This window comes from Octopus sinensis, linkage group LG1 (assembly GCF_006345805.1).
Source record: "Octopus sinensis linkage group LG1, ASM634580v1, whole genome shotgun sequence".
Taxonomy (NCBI): Eukaryota; Metazoa; Mollusca; class Cephalopoda; order Octopoda; family Octopodidae; genus Octopus; species Octopus sinensis.
Genome location: NC_042997.1, coordinates 65,901,869 through 65,924,263, shown reverse-complemented (window position 1 = coordinate 65,924,263; position 22,395 = coordinate 65,901,869). Strand labels below are relative to the sequence as shown.

The 22,395-nt window shown below is 34.5% G+C and overlaps 1 protein-coding gene across 2 annotated transcripts in view; it reads left to right on the top strand.

Annotated features, from left to right (window-relative positions):
• The window catches only part of LOC115211563, a 389,040-nt gene extending 369,137 nt beyond the window's left edge, over positions 1-19,903 (top strand). The window contains exons 20-23 of one of the 2 annotated variants that reach the window (XM_036501657.1): positions 6,680-6,751; positions 8,248-8,287; positions 14,632-14,723; positions 19,206-19,903. In XM_036501657.1, coding sequence (XP_036357550.1) covers positions 6,680-6,751; positions 8,248-8,287; positions 14,632-14,723; positions 19,206-19,480 — 479 coding nt within the window. In that variant the 3' untranslated portion in view covers positions 19,481-19,903. The remainder of the gene's footprint in view (positions 1-6,679; positions 6,752-8,247; positions 8,288-14,631; positions 14,724-19,205) is intronic. The other variant, XM_029780127.2, reaches the window with a different exon arrangement.
• Positions 19,904-22,395: the final 2,492 nt, after the last annotated feature.

The window sequence follows — 22,395 nt, the reverse complement described above, 5'->3', positions numbered from 1 at the left end:
TTTGCTCTCGACAAGCTATGAATTAATGGAAGCAGAGGTTCTTTGCATAAACATTAAATTGATTACATCTTGTTCTTATAGCAGTGTCTTTGGATTTCTGGTCTGCTTGATTCAAGAATTATCATATATATATGTACACATACACATCCATATACATATACAGACACATATGTATATATACACACACACATACACCCACATACACTTATGTATTACATTTTTTTTTGTAGTTTCAGCGCAGAGCTGTGGCCATGCTGGGGCACTGCCATTTTGCCACACTGTTATTACTGAGAGCTTCCTCTAATATGTGGCACTTGGTGAAGAATGGAGTTTGATATAGCTACCCTCATTTGCACCTCTTGCCATGTGGTAGGTTCATCTGGGACTCTCGAGAAGAAGCGGTCCAGCTTTGATTTGAAAACACCTACATCTGCTTTGTAAGTCCCCCAGGCTCTTTGGGAGAATATTAAAAAGCAGTGGGCCCCTAAAAGTCAGGCTGTTGCAGTAACTGGTCCTGAAACATGATGGCATTGGTGGGATCTTTGGCACTGTGCAGTGTCGACCCGTTCTGGCATTTGTGTAGCTTTCAACACCAAAATTTGGTACAATCCCTTCCAGGATTTTCCAGATGTATATTACTGCATACCTCTCCCACCTTCACTCCAGGGAGTAGAGTCTTAGCTGTTTCAGCCTTTCCCAATAGCTGAGCTGTTGCAATGAGATGATCTTCCTTTTGAAGCTTTGCTGGATTGCTTCAAGGTCTGCTGTTAATTTTACTCTGTTGGGTGACTGTAGCTGGGAGCAGTAATCCAGGCAGCTGAGGACGAAGGTCCTCCAGAAGACCATCATGGTTTCCTTCTCTCTGGTTCTGAATATTCTCAGGATCCATCTAGCCAGTTGTCTGCACTTTGTCACCATCCCGGTAATGTGCACTTGGAAAGAGGTATCATCCCTCATGTCGATACTCAGGTCCCTCACTGATTAAAGCTCTGGGATTGTAATCCCCTGTGGACCAGTGTACCCTGTAAGTTTATATTCAGTTTTGGATGCTGGTAGCGCAGGGCTTGGAATTTTTCAGCATTAACTGCATATTATTATCCTCAGCCCATCTGTAAATTGAGTGCAATTCTTGCTGCAGGTGTGCAACATCACTGGGGTTCTGTATTTTCTGCGAGATATGCCCTCAGCTGCTATCCAGGCAGTTGAGCACATATCTGAGAAGGTCACTATGAAAAGCAGTGGTCCCAAGACAGTAGCTAGTGGAACACTGCTCACTATTTGTGTTTTCATTGAGGTGGCTACATTGGCCACTACTGCTTGACTTCTATCTTTCAGAAAGTCATGTAATCACTTTCCAAGTTTTCCAGCTATGCCAAGATCACATAGTTTGTGGCGTATCATACCATGATCCACTTTAGCAAAAGTTTTTTGCAAAATCAAGGTATATTACATCCACATTTGAGTTGTTGAGTAACTGCCTCAGCTCCTAGTCATAGTGCTGTAAGAGCTGGGTCAGGCAGCTCCTACCTGGTTGAAACCCATGCTGGGTTTCACTCAGTGAGTTATTTTCTTCAAGGAATGTGATTAGTTTCCTTCTGACTACCCATAGCATGACTAAGCTGATGTGTGAAGTCCGAGAGATAGGCCTATAGTTTTTGGCATCTGCTTTTCTTCCCCCTTTATGGATTGGGCATATTATTCCCTCCTTCAGCTTGCTTGGCTGCCTGCCATTAGCAAGGAAGCTCTGGAAGAGTATCTGTAGAGGTTTTGCCAGGGCACGCTTACACAATTTGAGGAGGATTGCTGGGAAACCACCAGGACCAGCAGTTGAGTTTGCATCTACCTCATCTTTGGCTAGTAGTATATCTTCGCTAATGTCAATGTATTCCATCATAACTGCCTTGCTGGTTGTAGGTGGGGTGGCAAAGAAATCCACTGGTTCATTCACTTGTCTGTGTTCCAACGGGGTGGTAAAGACACTTCTGAACTGGTCATTCAGTACCTCACTGATCCTGGTTGGATTATCTGTGAGGGAGCCACCCTTTTAGAAGAGGGTCCTGTCTTGAAGCAAACTGAGGCTGTTTCTTTTGTATAATGAAAGAAGGCCTTTGGGTTTGACTTAATGCTTTTTATAATCCAGGCTTCTTTGTCTGCTCTCTCCCTCACATAGGATTGTAGCAGGCTTTTTTCAATCTCCATCAGTGTTGTTTTTAGGTGGGACTTTTGCTACTTTTGGAATGTTGGTTGAGGTAATTTGCACCCTTCATCCTCTGTCTCATGAGGATCTTCTTCTCCTTTGGAATTTTGTGTTGGCCTTGTGTTCTGGGACATATTTCTGGCATATGGTTTACATAATAGACATGAAATATTCTAGCTTCATGCCAGAGTCTGGTGTGGAGAGATATTTTGGCCAGTCCTGTCGGAAGATCTCTTTTTTTTATCAATTTCCAGTCTGCTTTGTGGAATTTATGATTGGAGAGATTTCGGGTGCTTCCTTTAGGCTGTATGTCTTTGGTTACTTTTGGCCCATACATAGACAGCTCTATTATGTTGTGATCTGAGACTAATGTCGGCATCACTTTCACATCATGAACAATGTCCATATTGTTTGTGAAGCAGAGATCCAAAATGTTATTCACCCCAGTTGGTCTGAGTACAACTTGCTCCATGATTAGGGCATTGGTGAGGTTGAGCAGAGACTCCACCTGTGTTTGTTTGCAATGAGTCATTCCTGAGACCATGAGGCCTTCGGGCCATTTGACATTGGAGAAGTTGAAATCACCCGTAAGAAATACTCATGTGGTGTTCCAATTTCATAGAGGATTTCTTTAATTCATGTGAGGCAATCTTTAAACTTGCCTATGTGGTTTGGAGCATCTGGTTGACGATATGTATTGCATATGACTATATTGTGTTGTCTTATGTATACAACTAGAGTGTCACTTACTGAATTTGTGTATGACATTAAGACCTGGGGTGTGAGATCATCATGGATGTATATAGCAACTCCACCATGGTTCCTTTCTCTTCTGTCTGTTCTCAGTATGGCATAGTTTGGTACGTGTACTTCTGCATCCTCCATATCATATGGAAGGACAAACACAGACATAAAGACACATACACATAGACATCTACATACATACATACATACATACATATATATATATATATATATATATATATATATATATATATACATATATATATATATACATATATATATATATACATATATATATATATATATATACATATATATATATACATATATATATATATACAATATATATATATATACATATATATATATATACATATATATTATACATATATATATATATACATATATATACATATATATATAATATACATATATATATATATATATATATATATAATATATATATATATATATATATATATACATATATATATATATATTATAATATATATATATATATATATATATATAATATATATATATAATATATATATATATATATACAATATATATATATATATACATATATATATATATATTATATATATATATATCATATATATATATATATACATATATATATAATATATATATATAATACATATATATATATATTATATAATATATATATAATATTATATATATATACATATATATACATATATATATATACATATATATATATATAATATAATATATATATATATACTATATATATATATATATATAATATATATATATATATTACATATATATATATAGGCTTCTTTCAGTTTCTGTCTACCAACTCCACTCACAAGGCTTTGGTCAGCCTAAGGCTATAGTAGATGGCACTTGCCCAAGGTTCCACACAGTGGAACTGAACCCAGAAGCAAGCTTCTTACCACGCAGCCACACCTGCACATATATGATGAGTTTCTTTCAGTTTCTGTCCACCAAATCCTCTTACAAGCTCTTGGTCAGCCCTGAGCCACAGCAGAATATACTATATCAGAATGTCTACATTCGGATAAGAATATCAATCCCCAAGGGTAGATTGGCAGAAACATTAGGGGTAAGGCAAAATACCTGTTGCATTTAGATATGGCCCTTTATGTTCTGTATCCAAACTTCCCTGATTTATACTTTGTCTTTCACCTTCCCAAGATTAATAAAATATAGTAGCATTCAAGTATTGGAAATGGTTTGATAATTTTACAGAGCATTGTAGATGTGAACGAAATTAAAATACATGATGATAAATTCTGTGTCTTTCACAGAGCTTTTTAATTTTCTTGAATTAAATATGTCTTCATTCAGTTAACAATTTCTTAGAATGCAGATGGCATCACAAAATGATTTGAAATAGTTAATTGTTTTATCTCTTTGTGACTGTAATTTTAATGAAATGCCTTGCTTTAATTTTTAATATAATCAATAATTTCAAGTGATTTTAGAAAAAAACTTATTTATTATTTGAGCTGATGTTTGGAATATAACAAAAGTCTCTTATATAAAATTATGACAGAAAGTTTTAATATAAATGTGAGGTTTTGTATCATAGAACTATAGTTTTGCTATTGCTGATAGTTTGGTAGGTAAAGGGTTAAAATAGCATACATGAAAATATCAAAATATAAAATACTATTTTAGTAACCTAAAATCAATAGTTTAGTCCACTCTACTGTAGTTCTTTGGTTCTTCATTAACCCCATGACAAGGGAATTTAAAATGATTGAGGAGAAACTTTGGGTACTATTGTTACTAATGATGGCAATGGTGATGATGATAATGGTTGTAGAAGCAGTGATTATTTATGGAAAACAAATTGTAGCCAGTCATACTGGCTTGCTTTGGAATTGGTTTTCTTTTGACCCTATGAAAAGGGTACTTATTCTATTGACCCTGCAGAATTGTAAAGCTAATGCATCTCTAACATCGTATATCTTCTCTGCCCAAACCGTCTTACCTATTTATCTATCCTCTTCCTTCCACCTTTTTTTGTATCTCACTTCGCAGATGTTACACTAAACACTATAAACAGTTTTTATACTTCGGAACTTTTGGCCTACATGAGTTCTCTTCTTGCTGACATGGAAACTGATAATCAATCAATGTCAGTAGTGTAAGAGGTCTTGCAGAAGTCATGCTAACTGACTAACTTTGTATTTGAACAAAGCCTGATTTGATTACTAGAACATCTGTTTGATTCTGCTACCATTAAATATCATCACGTCCATCATTCTTACCTCAGTGCCAATTCATATTCTTAGTAATCATAAGATAAAAGTGAAACAAATCTTCAATGAAATAGCCTTGTTGTACATGTGACTACCAGGCTTCATTTACATGTGAGGACTTGGTGGTAGCAGCACTACTGCTGCTGGTGGGGACCATGACATTGATTGTTGCTCTTACTCTTTTACTCTTTTACTTGTTTCAGTCATTTGACCACGGCCATGCTGGAGCACCGTTTTTAGTCAAGCAAATCAACCCCAGGACTTATTCTTTGGAAGCCTAGTACTTATTCTATAGGTCTCTTTTGCCGAATCACTATGTTACATGGACATTAATACACCAGCATCAGTTGTCAAGCGATGTTGGGGGGACAAAGACAGACACACAAACATATACACACACATACATATATATATATATATATATATACATATATACGATGGGCTTCTTCGAGTTTCCGTCTACCAAATCCACTCACAAGGCTTTGGTTGGCCCGAGGCTATAGTAGAAGACACTTGCCCAGGATGTCAAGCAGTGGGAACGAACCTGGAACCATGTGGTTGGTAAGCAAGCTACTTACCACATAGCCACTCCTGCGCTGTTGTTGTTATTGAAGAGGTGGTGGTATAGGTCACAGTAGTAGCCAGGGAAACCTTATGGCCATAATTAATTTTGATGAAGAAACACATTTTCTCTCATAACATACATAACATCTTTCTTATTGATTATAGTTTGACAGTTGGATTGTGTTGTGTAGAGTATAGCCTCAAGTCATGATATGGTGTGGAGAAGAATGTGGAAGTCTGGTCATGATGTTGGGTGGAGTGATGTGTGGGAGTCTTGTCATGCGTGGAAGTTGTAGCATCGATGTCATAATATGGTGTGGAGTAGTGTGTGTAGTGATGTAGTGTAGGAAGTCAGAGCTTTGATGTCATGATGTGTGGTGAGAAATGTGTAAATCTTGTCCTGTTGTGTGGAGTGATGTGTGGAAGTCATGGCATTGAAGTCATGACATGTGGAAGAGAATGTTGGAAGTCTTGCACATATTGTGCAAAGTGGAATGTGAAAATCAGGCCATACTGTGTGAAGTGTGTTATAGTATAGTGTGACGGTACTGGTATGTTGTGCAAGATGTAAAGTGGAGATCTGGACATGTGTGGGATGTGATGTGATAATCATTACGTGGGTGGATTGTAACATTGTTCTTAGACCATGTTGTCCAAAGTCAATATGTTGATCAGGATATATGGAGTTGTGTTTTTATTTTGATTTATTTATTTATTGTTTGTTTTGATTTTTCTGTCTGAATAGTTTTCTTGTTAGAATATATTTTGAACCATAAATCAGATCTAATTCTGTAATGGTTTTTGTATTCATTCTTGATTTTGCCTTTTAACTCTATGGAAATATTTTTCTGTAAATTAAATGGATTCTATTTTTGTTTGTTCCATTTCTTTACAGATCTCTGCAATTTGGAAGTTCTCTACTTGGACAGAACCAAAATAACCAATGCATCTGCAGCTGTGTTTGAATGTAAGTATATCCTTATGACTTATCTATAGTCAGTATTTTTAAAGCATCCCTATCAAACCATTGTTTATTATTAATGTCTGAAAAAGTAGCGAGTCAGCTGAAGCATTATCCCATCAGCAAAATACATAGTGACATTTCTTCTGTCTTTTTTGTTCTGAGTTCAGATGCCACCGGGGTCAGCTTTGCTTTCATGTTTTCTGGGATGATAAAATAAGTAGCAGTTGAACACTTGGGTTGATGTAATTGACTTACCCTCTCCACTGAAACTGATGGTCTTGTCCTTTTTTTATGATCTGAGTTCAAATTCTGCTGAGATTGACTTTGCTTTATATCCTTTTGAGACCAATGAAATAAGTACCAGTTGATGTAACTGACTAGCTCCCTCTCCACTAAAATTTCAGGTCTTTTGCCTATAGTAGAAAAGATTATAAGTGAAAATTATGATGAAAATAATATTGATTTCAAATTTTGGCACAAGACCATCAGTATCCAGGATAGGGGTGAGATGATTACATCAAACTCAGAACTCAAATTGGTACATATTTTACTAATCCTGAAAAGATGAAAGGCAAAGTTGACCTTGGTGGAATTTGAACTTAAAACGTGAAGACAGATAAAATGTCACTAAGCATTTTGCCTGGCATGCTAATGATTTTGCCAGCTTGCCGCTTTTATGAAGAAGATAATATTGGTGGTAGTCATGGAAACAACAGTATCTAGGTCAGCATTATTTTTGTGTAGGCTTTCATTTTAAAGAGTTTAATAAGGTTGTGATTCTGAATACCTTTTAAACTAGCCATATCAGGCTAAAACATTCTACCTGTTTTATGTTCAAACTGGCCAGCTCTACCCTCTCACACCTATCAGGTACATATACATGTACATATGTGTGAAGGCACGTGGCTCAGTGGTTAGAACATCGGGCTCGCAATCATGAGATAGTGAATTTGATTCCTGAATTGGGTTGTGTGTTGTGTTCTTGAGCAAGACAATTTATTTCACATTGCTCCAGTTCACTCAGCTGTAGAAACAAGTTGTAACATCACTGGTCCCAAGCTGTATCAGCCCTTGCCTTTCCCTTGGATAACATCAGTGGCAGGGAGAAGGGATGCTGGTATGCATGGGCAACTGCTGGTCTTCTATAAACAACCTTGCTCGGGCTTGTGTCTCGGAGGGTAACTTTCTAGGTGCAATCCCATGATCATTCATGGCTGAAGGGGTCTTTACCCTTTATGTTTGTGTATGCATGTGTTTCTCTATATATGTCTCTAACTGCATGACAACTGGTGTTTAGCAAAAAGAGACCAATAGAATAAGTATTGAATATTGTTGGATATTGTTCTCAGCACTAAATTAATGTATATATTTTTGCTGCTCTTGTTTAGCAAGTGCTGTCTGAGAGTGACTATACAATATTTGAAAGCTGTCTGCATTTATTTATGTTTGTATGTTTATGTATATATGTGCATATACAACCTAATATTGTTTTCTTTCAGCATTCCCCAGACTGCTTGAACTAAGCCTTGCTTCAACCAGGTAATATTATGTTCTTATTCTTTCTACTTTCTACATTTACTAATTACCAATAGTTATCTTCATTACAATTGGTATTGGTATGACCATGTGTTTAAGTAGTTTGTTTCACAGTTACATGACTTTGGGTTCATTTGTAATGTACAGCACCTGAGACTAGTGTCTTCTCTTATAGACATATGAATGGAATTGGGCAGATGGAAATTGTGAGGAAACCTGTCTGATTGACAATATCAGTCATAGTTGGGAGATTCAATTCATTCCTAGGTTTAACAATATCTAAACACTAGTGACTGTTAGTTGGAATCCTTCTTTTGCAAACATCTGGAGTAGCCTTTATTCTGAAGATAATTTGGAGTTGTGCCTTATTTCTCTCATCCCAATAGTTTCTCAGAGACCCTGTGAAAGCTCACAGCATCATCATAGTCACTGTAGAGTTGCTCACACTTCTAGAAGTAGCCATACTTTTCTCAATTAGACATTACCATCTTTACAAGGCTAAGAGTCCTGTGTATCCAGAATAATGCAATCCTGATATAAAGCCACCCACCACATGCAGTGAAGGGGCATATGTAATCTGAATGCTAAAGAGTTAAACAAATGATTTTCCTTCTACTCCTACTTAGTTCAGTAATCCCTTTCTTATCCTTCAACTCACCTCACCTCAGTTTTTCCCTCCACCTCACCCAAACAATCGATTACTTCTCTTCCATTTCTCTTTTCTCATACTTCTCTGACAAAGTCTCTCGCTCCTATTTCTCTCCTTTCTATGTATGAAGTTCACACTTGCATGCATTCCTCATCAGTTGCAGCCAATCTTTCCAACTTTTCCAAAGTCGTAAAAGTCTGCTGTCTTTCCTTTATTTTCTTCCCAACTTTTCCCTGAAGAAGGACTCTGACTAAAATGTTGGATTTTCCACTCCCAATGTTAATTTCATTGTATTCTTTCAGTCAATTGTTCTAAAGAATTCAAGTCCTGTCTCACATATCCTTCCCTTGGCTAGTGTATCTATATTTCTGTTCTGCTGCTCTTCACTCTCATGCATTATTGGATTCACTCTTTATTCCATTACTACATCAACCTCCCCCCCCAGTACTTGTTCTTCATTCATCATGTTCATTTTTTTCCATTTTCACTTCTAACATAACAGCAATAGAAATATATTATCCACACAGTATTCATATTGAAAGATCTGTTGAAATGCTACCTTTCGGAATTTCATTTTGGGATCACCACTACTTTATTATCTCCCCTTCTTCCTAGCTCTCCTGTGTGACCCTCTGTCCAGCATTTGCCATGATAGATCGCTGGCCACTAAACCTTTTTCTATTGTCTCTCCCTGTTTATTTCTGTGTTCCTTTCTGTCGAAGAGCGTAGGCTCGAAATGTAAAAGACTTTCTCACTTCCAGAACATTAAATTAATACATCTGTTTGTTGTTTATACACCTGTCTTCGTCTTTTGTTGTTTTGTAAATTCTTTCTCTCTCTCTATATATATGTATGTGTGTGTGTGTATATGTGTGTGTGTGTGTGTGTATATATATATATATATATATATATATATATATTTGCCTATGCTTCTGTCATGTGAGACACAAACTCATGTTTAAATGCCACCAATTGAAAAGTGGTGCAAACTTTTGTTCCAACCCTACATGCATGTATGTATACATACATACATTATCATCATCATCATTCATCATTATTTAATGTCCACTTTCTATGCTGGCTATGACTGGACCATATGTGTGTGTGGGGTGTGTGTGAATGTATACATATGCATATATATATGTTCATATGTGTATATATATATGTGTGTGTGTGTGTGTCTGTATATATATATGTATGTGTATTATCATTATGACCTGTTAATACTATTAATTTCACATTTCCTGGTTAAGAGAGAGAGAGTAACCTTGATTGAAATAGATAGCTATATAGACAGCTTGAAGGGATGACTGGATAGTTATAGAGATGGATGTATAGATAGACAGAAGTATTTCTCAACAAGCAAATTTGTTATCTACTTGTGGAAAGGAGTTGACAGTAATATTATGTTTCATGAAATAATTAGATAAACTAAACTATTAGTTTAGCAATAAAAGGTTGCTGAATAGAATAAACCTAAGTTAATTGGGGATGTTGTTAACAAATACTGACAGGTAATTTCTTGTTCCTATATTTCATTAGCAATCCTAAATTGTAATACTGCCAGGTTGTGTATGGGTATATGTATATATGAGTGCGTGTGTGTGTTTTAATTTGGATTCATAGAATTCTGTGGTGATCACAGGAAGCTCCTATCATGGACCTGGCTATCATATCACACAGTAATCTAATATGAAAGAATACAATGCAGAGTTTTATGCTGCTGAAATCCAGGAGATCCATTGATGGAATTATTTCATGGGGAGTATATAAACCATGTGTGTATGTATATGATATACTACCACATGACTTGTAAGATAAATGAGATCTCAAAACAGGACTTTTGCTAGTAATAAACATAGCTCTTTTACCTAATACATGTATTGAATCCTTATTTGAACTAGGGTCTTCCTAGCGCCATTCTGGGTGCATTACACACTCACAGAGATAATATATCTATATATCATATATATCAGCAGCAATAGTAGCAACACCAATGACAGCAGCACCTACAATGATGACAAGTGCAACAACAGCAGTGACAGGTGTGATGGCAACAGTAGCAGCAACAACAACAGCAACAGGATCAACGACATCACACGCCCACAGTAGTACATAGGGTACACTCAGAACTCTCTCAAATAGCATATTTCCAATCATTTGGCCTCCTTCAGAATCCTGGAAAGGAGATATGTGACATTGCTGGCCAGCCATATCTGGTAATTATGAAATGAAGAGATTCCCTATTCGATTGCATGGAAAATGCTTGAGAACTCAGGCCCCTACATCAATGGGATGAAATGGTGCAAGTTATGCATTGCTGAATGCTCGAGGATCCTTAAGGACTTGCTCATGCCAGGGGGAATCCTGAACTCCAGGACGGAGATTTTCGGACCATGCTTGCATTTGGAAAATTCCTGCTGGCTTTTTGGAATCCGCATGGCTGCACCACAGCTGGAAACCAATAGCTAAGGCTGAAGGGAGACAATTGTTTACCTTTGTGGTGCTTTGGTGACCGCAAGATGGCAGCACGGCTGAAGATTGATAGACAATGGCAAAACGAGATAATCACCTAGGATTTTATCCTTAAAATCGAGGCTTTGCACCACTTTATATTTTAAAGAGGTCTCAAGCCAGCATGTTTGGGGTCTGAAGATACAATATAAGACTAAACCCCTTATGAGTGAGAAACCCATGGTAACCTCATAAACCAGCCTACCCCACTATAATATATATATATATATAGTAAGGTATGTGGTTTATATTAAGGTTTTTATAGTTAGTTGTAATTGAAAGGTGTTTTAAGAAAAATTTTGATTGATTAAATTTGGGGTTATGCTATTGTTTACAATTTTTTCAGGTATGTAGAAATTTGTATACAAACTGGCAGATGTTTCCTTTTTGTTAGTTAGACACAAGGTGTGATGATAGTTTTGTTGCTTTTGGTATAATTGGATTTAATCCTTTTACTTTGACAATGTAAACATCAAAGGTACAAATGCACACACCCAAAGTTGATTTTAACCTTTAGCACTCTGTAAGTGCATTAGGTTACCATAGAGTTTTCTCCCTTGTAGTAACAGGGCAGTGGCAGGGGAAATATTTTTTGAAAAAATTCAGTGTGCTAAAAGGTAACTCAATAAAGACAATATAAAGGCAAGACTAACTAATGCATCATGCTCTAGCAATGGCCAAAACATCAAAGTCATTGTGAGCAACATTCTTGTTTAAGAATGATAAATTTGTACTCTACAAAAGTATAGAGTAACCCATCAGATTAATGTAAAATTGTTCTTATTATAACAATATAAAAACAAACATTGATATATATATATATATATATATATATATATATATATGTGTGTGTGTGTGTGTGTGTGTGTGTGTGTGTGTCTCCTTAATATTGCACTATAGTTTTAAAGAAGCATTACCATCACACAAGAAATGTTCTTTATTTTTAATCTTCCATGGAGACATGTCTAGCCATAAGTAAATTTGATTACTTGTTACTGCAGGTGAAAGTTGGCAACAAGGAGGGAACATGAGTGTGGAAAATGTGCCTCATGGAATTCTATCTGACCCATGTGAGGGTCAAAAAATTAACCATCTTATAATCTATCTGTCTCTGTGTCTACCCATATATATGTATATGTGTTTGTTTGTGTGTGTGTGTGTGTGTGTGTGTATATATATATATATAATATATATATATATATATATATATATATATATATACTGGTGGTACCCCAGCATGGTCATAGCCTCAAGGCTGAAACATAAAAGAATATATATATATGTATACAAATACACACACACACACACACACACACCACACACACACACACACACACACACTTATATATATATATATATTTAAAAAGTTAATAAACGAAAATGGAGAAGAAAAAATATAAAAGATGCTTGGTTCATTTTATTTGTATCAGAATTGGAATAGTAATGCAAATTAAAAGATATACCTATAACAACAAGTATAAAAGGAACCACATCAACAAAACAACCCAAAAATATTCCCCCAAAATTCTACATATGTTTCAATCCAACAATATGTTTGAGTCATCAATAATTGTAACTTTTATAGATGTGATAAACAATATATTGTTAGATCTCTTCAGGAAAAATAGATATATTTTCTGTTTTGAGTTACGAAATGATTTATTTGAGAATCATGTTTAGGAATTTTCAAATGTAAACAAACTACTTATTAGGATGTAGAGTTCATGTGATTAGAAATTTATTGTTTAAAATTTAGCTAATATTGAACATTGAAATTCTACTAAAACATCAAATTTATTTGAAAAATATATCTAATTACTATATATGAATTTAAATTTGAATATAAACAATTGCAGCATGGAAGGTGTTTATAAGCCATTTAAGAAACACACAAAACCGTTAGATTCACTTCAACATTTAAATTTAATTTGTTAAAATATTTTCGTGGCTTTGAGACCGCAACCTGTTCACTGACAAAGCTTTGTGAGCACGAAGCTTTGTCAGTGAACAGGTTGTGGTCTCAAAGCGACGAAAATATTTTGACAAATTAAATTTAAATGTTGAAGTGAATCTAACGGTTTTGTGTGTTTCTTAAATGGCTTATAAACACCTTCCACGCTGCAATTGTTTTCTTTCCAGCATACGATCTCAGATCAAGTCACTCACTATGCAAGTACATCTCCGAAATTTAAATATATTATTTTATAAAAGTTTACGTGAGGGAAGTGGTAGAAAGATGGATGTAACTTATCATGGGGGGTATAATATACAAAGAATTAGATTGGGAAACCTAAATAAAGATTGGATGAATGACATTGATGTCATTTAAATTGGTTAAGATATATTTTCCATTGTTCTAAGAAAAAATATTTTTATTTAAAATATTAGTTATACAAAAAACTATATTGTACTCACTTATGAAATGCTAGAGTAAATAAAATAAAAAAAACTGGTATTACAAGAAGATGGATACATATATAACATGGATGTAATGTATTCTATGATAATTTTACTAGAAGTAGTACAGTGAAATATAAAATTGGTGCCATTTAGGATATAATTTCTGGTGTTCTAAAAAAAAATATTTGGCATTAGTTATATAAAAAAACCTATATTGTACTCACAAAATGCAAGAGAAATTAATAACTGGTGTTACAGGATAAATTCCCTACGGCAAAATTTGAGCTACTAGTAATCTCGCTTTTTTTATATATGGTTAATCAAATCATTTTTTATTTTAAAAATGTAAAATAGCTTGTTTCCCTAGGAATTGAACATGACATCAATGCTTACATAAAAAGGACCCATGTGTGTTGCTCTTCTCTGTAATTTAAAACATTTTGATTTGTTTACAAATTTATATATATATATATATATACATATATATATATATTCACATATATTCACATATACACATCATCATCATCATTGTTTAAGTGCTGGTGTTGATATACACTAAAAATCTTTCAAAGCTGTGTTCTAAAATGACCGAAGTTCAATGCCTGAAATCAATATAAAAAAAGAAATAAAGAAAGAAATAAAAGAATTGTCTTTTTTCTTGCCATAATATGAAGAATTACATAACAAATACGGAGTGTCATCTGACTGAATATGGATGCTGAATCAAGTACATTTTCATAAAAACACTGTTATTACATTATTATATTTTAAATCTCATTCACAGAATTTCAAGCCGGTTTTTGAAGAGTCAACACTTGAACAGTTGTGTCCAACTTGAGAGACTGAATCTAAGTAAAACCAGAATTGATGACACAGGTCAGTGCTAAGTTCTCTTTCTTTTGAATTAGAAAATAATTCTTTTCTTTGTCTTTGTTGTGTTTAGTGTGAGGAATTTCCTCGAGGGAGGGTAGAACCTGACATGTATTTTCCTTGTCTTTGTCAGTTTGTTTAAAATATTTTCCTCTGGTGCTGTTTCTGCTATCAGAATAAAATAAGATAAGGAACTTTTGTAGAGGAGGAGAAAGAGAGTTTGAATCAGAAGTTTAATGGTAATGTTGTCATTGTTAGTGTTCCAATAGGTTTTGACTCTGATCTCCTCTGAAATCTAGGCCTTGTGGTGGATTGGCAGTCATCATCAGAGTATCAGGAAAAACACCTTCTGGTATGTTTTTTCTGATTCATTACATTTTGAGTTCAAATTCTGCCAAGATCTATTTTGTCCTTCATCTTTTTAGACTTGATAAATAAAATACTGATCAAGTGCTAGGGTCAACTCAATCAGCTATACTCCTCTGCTGTTTTGTGCCTTTGTTTGAAATTATTAACTGTATAACACAATTTTTATCAAATTTATTAGTCAATTTTCAATAAGGTAAAATCTTAAATTGACTTATTATTAATTAAACATAATAGTATAACCTGGAAAAAATATGGATTACATGGAAAAATGTGAGTAAGAGAAATAATATTCTTAAGATTATAAACCTGGAAAAGTACAGGACAAGTTGGAAAAGTTCAGGGCATGTTATTAAATCTGGTAAAGTGCAGAACAAGAAAATTTTTACTTAAAGTATTGCAGCTGAAGATAAAATTTGAATATTAAAAAATTATTTGATTTCAATTTATAAAGTAATATTATAATTAAAAAAGGTACCATCATTTTGTTAAAATATCGATACACTAGAATACTTAAAAAATATGAGAGCCAGAAGTACCAATATAGCTAAAGTTTTAGGCAAAGTAGAATAGTATATAAGGTAGACAAATGCATTATGTAAAAAATAGACATTGGGTCAAGCCTAAAAATGAGAAAACTTGTCAATAGCTTAGGCGATAACTCAAGCAAATTTTACCGTGAATTTGTTGTTATAGGTAGATTTTACTGTGATATATAACTGATTTTTGTATTATTGTATTTATTGTACCAACTAATTATGTACTATTATGTTTTTTATAACTTATTTTCAAATTTCTAATTATTAATTCATAATTTTAAAAAATGAATTTTTTTAAAGTGCAAAGATTTTTTTAATTGAGTTACTTTTAATTTTTAATACAAGTATCAGGTAATAACAAATAGCAGTAATAACTTGTAAAAAAATTTTTAGTTTTAATAAAAGCTAATATTTTCTAAATCTAAATATTTTATTTGAAATTTTATCCTTAGCTGCAATATTTTAAGTAAAAATGTTCTTGTTCTGTACTTTACCAAATGTAATAACTTGTCCTGAATTTTTCCAGGTTTATAATCTTAAGAATATTATTTCTCTTGCTTGCATCTCTCCATATAATTATATTATGTATTAAGCTGGCAGTATTGTTAGCATGTCAGGTAAAACACTTAGTGGCATTCATAGGTTAGCTTTGCCTTTCATCCTTTCGGGGTCTATAAATCATGTGTTAAGCTGGCAGAATCATAAACATGCTAGGCAAAATGCTTAATGGCATTTCGTCCATCTTGATGTTCTGAGTTCAAATACTATCAAGGTTGACTTTACCTTTCATCCTTTTGGGGTTGATGAAATAAGTACCAGTTGAATACTGGGATTGATGTCATTGATTTACCCCTTCCCCTGAAAAGTACTGGCCTTGTTCCAAAATGTGAAACCATTATCATGTGTTAAGGTGTTGAACTTGCAGAATTGTTAGCATGCTGGACAAAATGCTATCCAAGTACTTGGGTAGCATTTTATCCATCTATACATTCTGAGTTCAAATTCTTCTGATGTCAACATTGTCTTTCTTCCTACTAGGGGGTCATTGAAATAAGTACTGGCTGAGCACTGGGTTTGATATAATTGACTATTTCCCTCTCACAAAATTTCAGGCCTTGTGTTTATAGTAGAAAGGATTATTTTGTCATGTTGTTTAGCTATGTCATTTATATTCTGAGTTCAAGACCTGCCAGGGTTAAATGAACTTTTGATTCTTCCATTGTCAATAAAATTAATATCTGTCATGTACAGGAGTTTGTTTAGCTAACTCTTCCCTCTCCCCAAGGTTGTGACTTTGTGCTACTATAAAGACCGTAACCACCACCACCATCATGATCATGATAATTTTTAAAATATTTTTATTATGTGCATATAGTGCACAAACATATTTTCTCTTCTTTGTGCCTAGGGTACATCAAATTTGTGTGCAGTAATTTTTTTTATTGTCATAATTATCTAAATAATAATTAATTTAGGGGCTAAAATTACAGAAGAATTCATGTCACCGAAACATGGGAATTTTAGCATTTTGGCACTTAATATTGTAAAAGTGTATCTGATGAAACAAATTGCATAAAACATGTCTCTTGTTTTTAGAATGGGCCTCAAGAGCACCATATTCAACCTGACTTTAAATAGCAATCATCATAAAATCATTAGACTAATTCTTGTCAGAACTAACACAGTAACTACACTCTTCATTGTTAATGCCTGTCATAGTCAATGTGATAACTATATTCAACTTCATTAATTCTTCTTAGAAATCATACAATAACTACACTCACATTCATTGATTCTTGACAAAGAATGCCAGGACTAGACGCCTCCTTCATTATTTCTTGCTGTAGCCAATGCAAAATTTACATTCACAATCATTAACCCTTTGGCATTTAATCCAGCCATATTTGGCCCAAATATTCTGCCTGTTTTATTTTAAAGTTTACTCTACAATGTCATTCTAAAAATGTACAAACTCACCATTGAAATCTTGAAGCTACAGGATAATGTGTGATTACATGTTTAGGTTATCTCTAGAGATGGTTAATGGGTTGGATGTGGTACTGAAGAATGAGCAAGAACTAAATGTGCATATACACCCATTACATATTTTCCCATCTTCAATCACATTATTGTTTACATTAGATGTATTCAGCTACAAAACATTGTACAAATCAGTGCTGGCTACAATTTCTATAGAAAATCTGTAAAGGGTAAAGACCCTCTTCGCTCATGTATGACCGTGGAATTGCACCTAGTTACCCTTCGAGGCACAAGTCTGGGCAGGGTTGTTTGTGGAAGACCAGCAGTCACCCATGCATACCAGCCTCCCCTCTTCATGCCACCAATATTATCCAAGGGAAAGGCAAAGGCTGATACAGCTTGGCACCAGTGATGCTGCAACTCATTTCTACAAATAAGTGAACTGGAGCAGTGTGAAATAAAGTGTCTTGCTCAAGAATACAACACACAGTCCAGTCCGGCAATCAAGCTCACTACTTTATGATTGTGAGCCTGACACTCTAACCACTGAGCCATGCACCTTCACCTGTAGAGGTAACTTTAATAGCACTGCTAATACAGTAGAACATAGCTTTGACTTATAAAAGCATTTAATATATTTTGTAGTATATCATGGTTGCATAATGATATACAATGTCCCTACAAGTAATTAACGTGTGGTTAATTCAAAACAATGTTAATAAATAAGCAATACATTTGACATTTAAATGCTTAAGGGTTAATTATTGCTGTAACAAGTGTGATAGTTACACTTGGCTTCATATGTTTCCAAGCAATACTTGGAGTACTGAGGAGATATGAAGCTCTGAGAAATGATATCAGAAAGCTATGGTCAATGAAAATGGTGTATATTGTGCTAATACTTGTTGATGCCCCAGGTACAGTGAACAAAGAAATTAAAAATTAGTTGTAAAAAAGCTTTTTGAGTGACACAATGTAAATAATGTAGAGCAATCTTCTTTACTATTTTTCATACTGGAAACAACATATCACTTATACCACTGACCCTCTGCAACTACTCTGCTAATGTTTACCTGCACCGAGGTAGACTGACTGCACAGTAAAGATGTATGTTAGACTGCGGCAGCATGAAAGGTGAAAATAGGAACCTCTGATCTTTGATGAGTCATCTGATAATGTCCTTATAGATTCCTTTATTGGCCATCTGGTACCTTCCTTAATGACTGATACCCTTCTTGCTCACCTCTTGATTGGCCAATCCATACTCCTCTTTCTATACTCTCTCTACATGATTGATTATCTAGTAGGTAGTCTCTTTCATGACTCATCTTGTAGCTACCTTATAGAGCTCTCGATTGTCATTTGGTACTCTCACTACTGGATTCTTGATTGGTCATCTGAAAGCCACCCTACTCATTCCTTGACTGGTCATCTTGTACTTTCCTTACTGATCCTTTGATTTATGATCTGGCATTCTCCCTACTGGCCACTTAATTTGTCATTTAGTACTTTCCCTACTGTTTTGGTCCTCTATGATGTCGATTTTTTTTCTTCTTTTGAATATCAGTATCTATAAAAGATGTATTTATTGTTTTTTTACCAGGTCTGGTCTGCCTGCATTTGCCACTCCTGTCTCTCCTCAACTTGGATGGTACCCGAGTACGTCCCACTGCAGTCTCTGAGCTGAAAGGATGTCCCAAATTACAACGGGTTACTCTAAACAACCTGGTCACCGTTAGCACCAATGAAGAGGTTGCTGCTGACAGTGAGGAAGATCAGCAGCAGCAGCAGCAGCAGCCAGAGCAACAGCAGCAGCAGCCTGAACAACAGCAGGAGCAGCAACAAGAAGAGCAGCAACAGGAGGCAGGCGAGCAATAACATCTACTGTAGCAACAACAACAACAACAGCAACTAGCAGTTGCATAGAACAACGATAACAACAACAGCAGCATCAACAGAAATAACAGTATTGTGAAAACAAATTCAATAAAAGAACATCACTGGTAGCAGTAACAAGCACAACAACAACAACAACAGCAACAAAAAATTATCACAACAATAACTTCAACAACAACCACAACAACAACAATAACACCTGCAAAGGAATGATGACAGCAACAACAAAAGCAGTAACAGTTGGATTAACACCCAAAATAAAAAAATAAAAAAACAGATTTAGCAACAAGCATAAAAAGCAATTACATCTTTCACCTCCATTGCCACAATAACAGCAACAACACCAACATGTTTTGTGTAAAAAAAAAAGAGATTAAACGTCCAGTTACTGCTAAATGCCTAATATTCTGCCATTTTCATTTGTTTATTTGTTTATTTATTTATTTATTTGTTTTATTTGTTTGTTATCATTGATCTCCATCACCACCACCACCACAACCATATCCCCTCCACCTACATATCAGAACTTTATTTCTCCCCTATTGCCTCATACTTGCCCAATGCTTCAACACTACAACCATCACGCCACCATCACCACCGCCACCACTACCGCCACCACTATCACAAACACCGTCATCATCATCATCATCATTACAATTGTCCATCCATTTGTCCACAACCAACAGTTTGTATTAATCTGCCATTTGTTCAGTGCTGAATATGTTGCTTTACCCCCGGTGACATTTTATTTGTGTTCTTTTTTTTTTTATATTATCATATATACATATACATTCACACACACACACACACACACACATGTTATTGGTATAGACAAGTACTGGAGTCATTTTAGCCCTTCAGCATTTTAAACATCCATATCCAGCTCAAATGTTCTTCCTGTCTTATGGTTGAAACTGGTCTGTGATCTGATCTCTAACACCTATTCTACAATGTAATTCTAAATATAAACAAACAATCATTGAAATCTCAAAGCTATGAGATAATGAATGATTAATTCAAAACAATGTGAATAAGTAAGTGTTACATTTGACAGAATATTCTGAATGTTAAAGGGTTAAACCAACATTGCCCTTCCCCTTGCAAGATAATTTGCGACCCTTTGCTTTTAATGGAAATAATCATTGTCCCTACTATCACAAGTTAGAAATCATATATTTCATAAATTTATTTAACAAAATAGGAATCTGGAAACAATTGTTTGGTATTATTCACTCGCCATTACATATGTTTCGTTTACTAATAGGAATCACAAAATTGTATGTGTTGAATAGGTGCAGGCATGGCTGCGTGGTTAGAAGCTTGCTTCCCAATCACATGGTTCTGGGTTCATTCCCACTGCCTGGCACCTTGGGCAAATGTCTTCTACTATAGCCTCGGGCTGACCAAAGCCTTGTGAGTGGATTTGGTAGACAGAAACTAAAAAAAGCCCCCCCACACACACACAAATATGTATATATATGTACATATATATGTGTATTTGTGTTTGTGTTGGTCTTCAACCACCGTTTGACAACTGGTGTTGGTGTATTTATGTCCCTGTAACATAGCACTTCAACAAGAGAACCTAATAAAATAAATTCCAGGCTTAAAAAACAAAGTCCTGGGGTTGATTCTTCAAAGTGGTGTACCAGCATAGCCGCAGTCTAATTACTGAAACAAATAAAGGATAAAACAAGGAATCACAAAATTGTACATGCTGGATAAACAAGCATGTAAGAAATTCCCTTTTAGAAATTCTTCAGACAGAATCAAATAAGACAAAATTTACATTTGGATGAAGCATTTATAAATAGTTAGTAATCAGGAGCAGTACAGATAGCTGCCGGGAAGAATAAGATCATATCATAAATTTATATAAACGCATAAAATTATGTGTATGTGTTAATGTGTGTGTGTGCATGCATATATATGCATACACACACACACACACACACACACACATATATGTATGTGTGTGGTATGTATATATTTATATATATATATATATATATATATATAATATATATATATATATATATATATACATATATATATGTGTGTGTGTATGTATATATATATATATATACACCCCCACACATATATATTCTTACTGAACTCTGTCTACCTCAAAATCAGATGGAATTAATCACTCCTGTAGGTGAGCAAGAATGATGGCTATCAGTATTTCATTGTTACTTTAGCTCATCTGCTCCGTATACTCAGGTCACCTCAAAGCAAATTCAAATTACTGGTCTATGGTGTATGCAGATAGCATAAAACCAATCTGCTGATGTGCATCAGTGCTGCACAAGTAAAACAAAATTAAATTTTGCATTAAAAGCAGCTCTTATTAAAGACATCACATGCTTAATGGTTCATCTAGTTTTGAGGTATTCTGTGTTTCTTTAGCATTTATTGTCTTTAAGGGATTTTTCCCAGTATGAAATTCTGCAGCCAGTAAGCTTAGAAACAAAACATTAAATATTTGACATGAGTTATATGTATGTATATATATATATATATATATATATATATATATATATATAAATGTATGTATATATATATATATATATATAAATGTATGTATATATATATATATATATATATGAAGGAAATGAAGAAAATGCTGACAAAATAATTTAAGTAAGGGAGAGTGTATTTAATTAGGTGAAAGTTATTTTTACCGGTTGCGCATTTGTTATGCTTATCAAAAGATATTTTTTTAAGAGAGATAGAGTTCCTTTCTGATAGATTTTTTTCTCTTATCTGATAAGAGAAAAAAAATCTATCAGAAAGGAACTCTATCTCTATTAAAAATATATCTTTTGATAAGCATAACAAATGCGCAACCGGTAAAAATAACTTTCACCTAATTAAATACACTCTCCCTTACTTAA